The 3,101-nt window shown below is 40.9% G+C and overlaps 1 protein-coding gene across 1 annotated transcript; it reads right to left on the bottom strand.

The window, feature by feature from the left end:
- Positions 1 to 202: 202 nt before the first annotated feature.
- Positions 203 to 1,114, bottom strand: LOC307122372 (myeloid-associated differentiation marker-like protein 2; the record flags this gene model as incomplete). The annotated part of the gene is made up of 1 exon (XM_079846364.1): positions 203 to 1,114. The coding sequence occupies one exon, from the start codon at positions 1,112 to 1,114 to the stop codon at positions 203 to 205; it is 912 nt and encodes a 303-aa protein (XP_079702490.1).
- Between the last annotated feature and the right edge of the window lie 1,987 nt (positions 1,115 to 3,101).

The following is a 3,101-nucleotide window of genomic DNA, read 5'->3' as shown; positions in this document are numbered from 1 at the left end:
GTTGATTCAGATCAGTGTTGATTCAGTTCAGTGTTGATTCAGATCAGTGTTGATTCAGTTCAGTCCTGATTCAGTTCAGTGTTGATTCAGTTCAGTGTTGATTCAGATCAGTGTTGATTCAGTTCAGTCCTGATTCAGTTCAGTGTTGATTCAGATCAGTTCTCGTCTGATCGTGTCAGTGATTCACTAACGCATGTTCTGGCTACACCCGCGGACGCAGTGACACCGTCCGGCTCCTCTGGGAATAGACGAGGTCGGTGGTGTAAAGCGAGAGGTTGATGAAGCCGAGCACGGAGACGGCGAGCTTCACGTCCCACGAGCACTTCCCCCTCGGGCAGCCCTGCGGCCGCAGCGGAGCGCCGTACTTCCTGTCGAAACAGAAGACGGGCCAGATCACGGCGGCGCTCAAGTACAGCAGCACCGCCCCCAGCGTGTACACCACCACACACCGCTCGAACGGCAGCGCCGCGGCCCGGCCCGAGACCGCCAGCGCCACCAGCAGGACGGACGCGGCGCAGCAGACGCCGAACACCGCCACGCAGTAAACGGTCGCGCCGTGGCTGGAGAAATCGCTCCCGTTGGCGAGCAACACGAAAATCACGCAAGCTACGAAAATCTGCACCACCTTCAGGATGCCGGACGGGGTCGCCATGTAGCCGGCGGAGCGACCCGGTGTGGCACGTGACAGGAAAACCTCCGTCCCGTACGCGACGCTCGCCCCCCACGAGCACACGGTCACCGCGATCCGGAAGTTTCTCACGCCGCAGTTGTTATGAGGACAGTCGTCGGCGCGCACGAAGTACACGGGATAGACGACGGACGCGGTGAGCGTGAGCAGGACGGCCAGAGACGCAAACGCCACGGTCAGATTCTCCCACGACACCGGGACACACGTGTGCAGGCGGGTCACGTCCAGCACCAACACGGCTGCAGTGATGGAGAAGCAGGACGTCCAGACCGCCATGCAGAACGTCCCGTAGGTGGCGCTGTAACCGGCGGCGTGGATCACCAGAGAGACGACGGCACAGCACAGCGTCAGCTGACACACACGGGCGGCACCAACCGCGGAAAACACGGCCGCGCCGTTTAAATAATATCCCGCGGAGCCGCTCATGGCCTGACGGTCACTTACACTATAGCGCTAAGAAGTTTGGGGTCAAAAGTTTCACCAGGACAGCGTAATATTGTTAAATATTATTACTATTTAAAATAACGTTTTTCTATTGTAATATATATTAAGGTGATGGCACAGTCCCATTACATTTCTTATTATCAATGTTAAAAATATTATTAATATTATTTATTAAACACTACCTAAAATTTAACTTATTGAAATAAATTATATGTTAAAATAGTAAAAAAAATAGTAAAAAAAAATCGAAATGTAATCAAACACTAAAAATGTATAATCATAATGTAAAATTAAATAAAAAAAAATTAATTAAAAAATAAATGCTCATTAAAAATGTACTAAATCATAAACGCAAAATGAAAACAAATAAAAATGTAACTTGTTAAATTAAATAATTTAAATATGAAATCAAAGACTAAAAATTAAAAAATTAAAAAATAATGTTAAAATAAAAAATGTACGCTTTTTAAAATGAAATTAAATTATAAAATATTTTCAAAATTAAATCAAACACTAAAAATGAATAATCATAATGTAAATGAAAAAAAAATCAAATAAACACTTATTCAAAAAGTATTAAATCATAAACGCAAAATGAAAACAAATAAAAATGTACCTTAAATTAAATCATAAAAACATCAAATTAAAATTATTAAAATTATTTTAAAATGAAATCAAACACTAAAAAATAATAGTAAAAAAGTGTAAAATTAGAAAATAATTAAAAAAAATTAACGCTTTGTTAATTAAATGATAAAAATGTACAATTAAAATGGTTAAATTAATTTAAAAATGAAATCAAACACAAAACATTAATAAATCATAATGTAAAATAAAATAATAAAATAAACGCTTATTAAAAATGTATCAAATCATAAACGTAAAATGAAAACAAATCAAAATTTAATTTTAAAAAGAACAAAATAAAACACTAAATGAAGCACCTAAAAAGGTGTAAAATTAACAAATAATGTTAAAAATAAAAATTACATTTTTTTTTATTTTTGAATAGAACGTTCAAAAGAACAGCATTTATTTAAAATAATCTTTTATAACATTATAAAATTCTTAAATGTTACTTTTGATTAGTTTATTACGTTTATTAGTTAATTCAAAATTCTTACTGACCCCAAACTTTTGACCGGTGTATTTTAAAGCTTATTATGATGGAATATTTGGAGATCCGGAGAGTTGTAGTGAAGCTCTGATGATGTCAGCTGATAATGGAGCTCATCTCCTCATGTCTTTAGTGATCCGGCCGCCCACCGTCTCTTCCTGTTCAGACGCTCCTCTCCTCAGGGCAGCTCAAAGTATTTCTGACTCTATTTTGGAGCGTCTGACTCACAATCTGTCAAAAAACTAAACCGTCAACATGGCCAGAGTCTCTCAGAGACACGATCAGGAACATCAGATCCATTCTGAGAGAAGAAGCTCCACACAGAGAGCAGAGGAGATGGGATCCGTCCGTACGGATGACAGCCGGAGTCTCTCTCCAGAGGAGTTATTTCCACTCCATGAGGGCGCGGCCGGAGGCTGGAATGTGTGTCCAGATGCACCTGTGAAGGAATCACAGTTATTCTATATATAAACACATTTACACACACACACACACACACACACACACACACACGCACACACGCACACACACACACACACACACACACACACACACACACACACACACACACACACACACACACACACACACACACACACACACACACACACACACACACACACACACACACACACACACTCTGGGCTTCCAAGCATGCAGTTGAAGAATGAAACTCAAATATCCAAGATTACTATGAGTATCAGGTTCTGAAGGGAATCCTCCAGGTTCAGTGCAAGCTAAAGGCCTGAGATGATCACATCGCCCGTGATGTGGCTCCAGACCTGAAGGAACAATAACATACAGTGGAACAAGTATTTGATACACTGCTGATATTGCAGGTTTTCCTACTTA

Source organism: Gobio gobio, assembly GCF_949357685.1.
Source record: "Gobio gobio genome assembly, contig: scaffold_272, whole genome shotgun sequence".
In the NCBI taxonomy this organism is placed as follows: Eukaryota; Metazoa; Chordata; class Actinopteri; order Cypriniformes; family Gobionidae; genus Gobio; species Gobio gobio.
The sequence above is the reverse complement of the archived record's forward strand: the minus strand, read 5'-3'. Positions and strand labels throughout refer to the sequence as shown.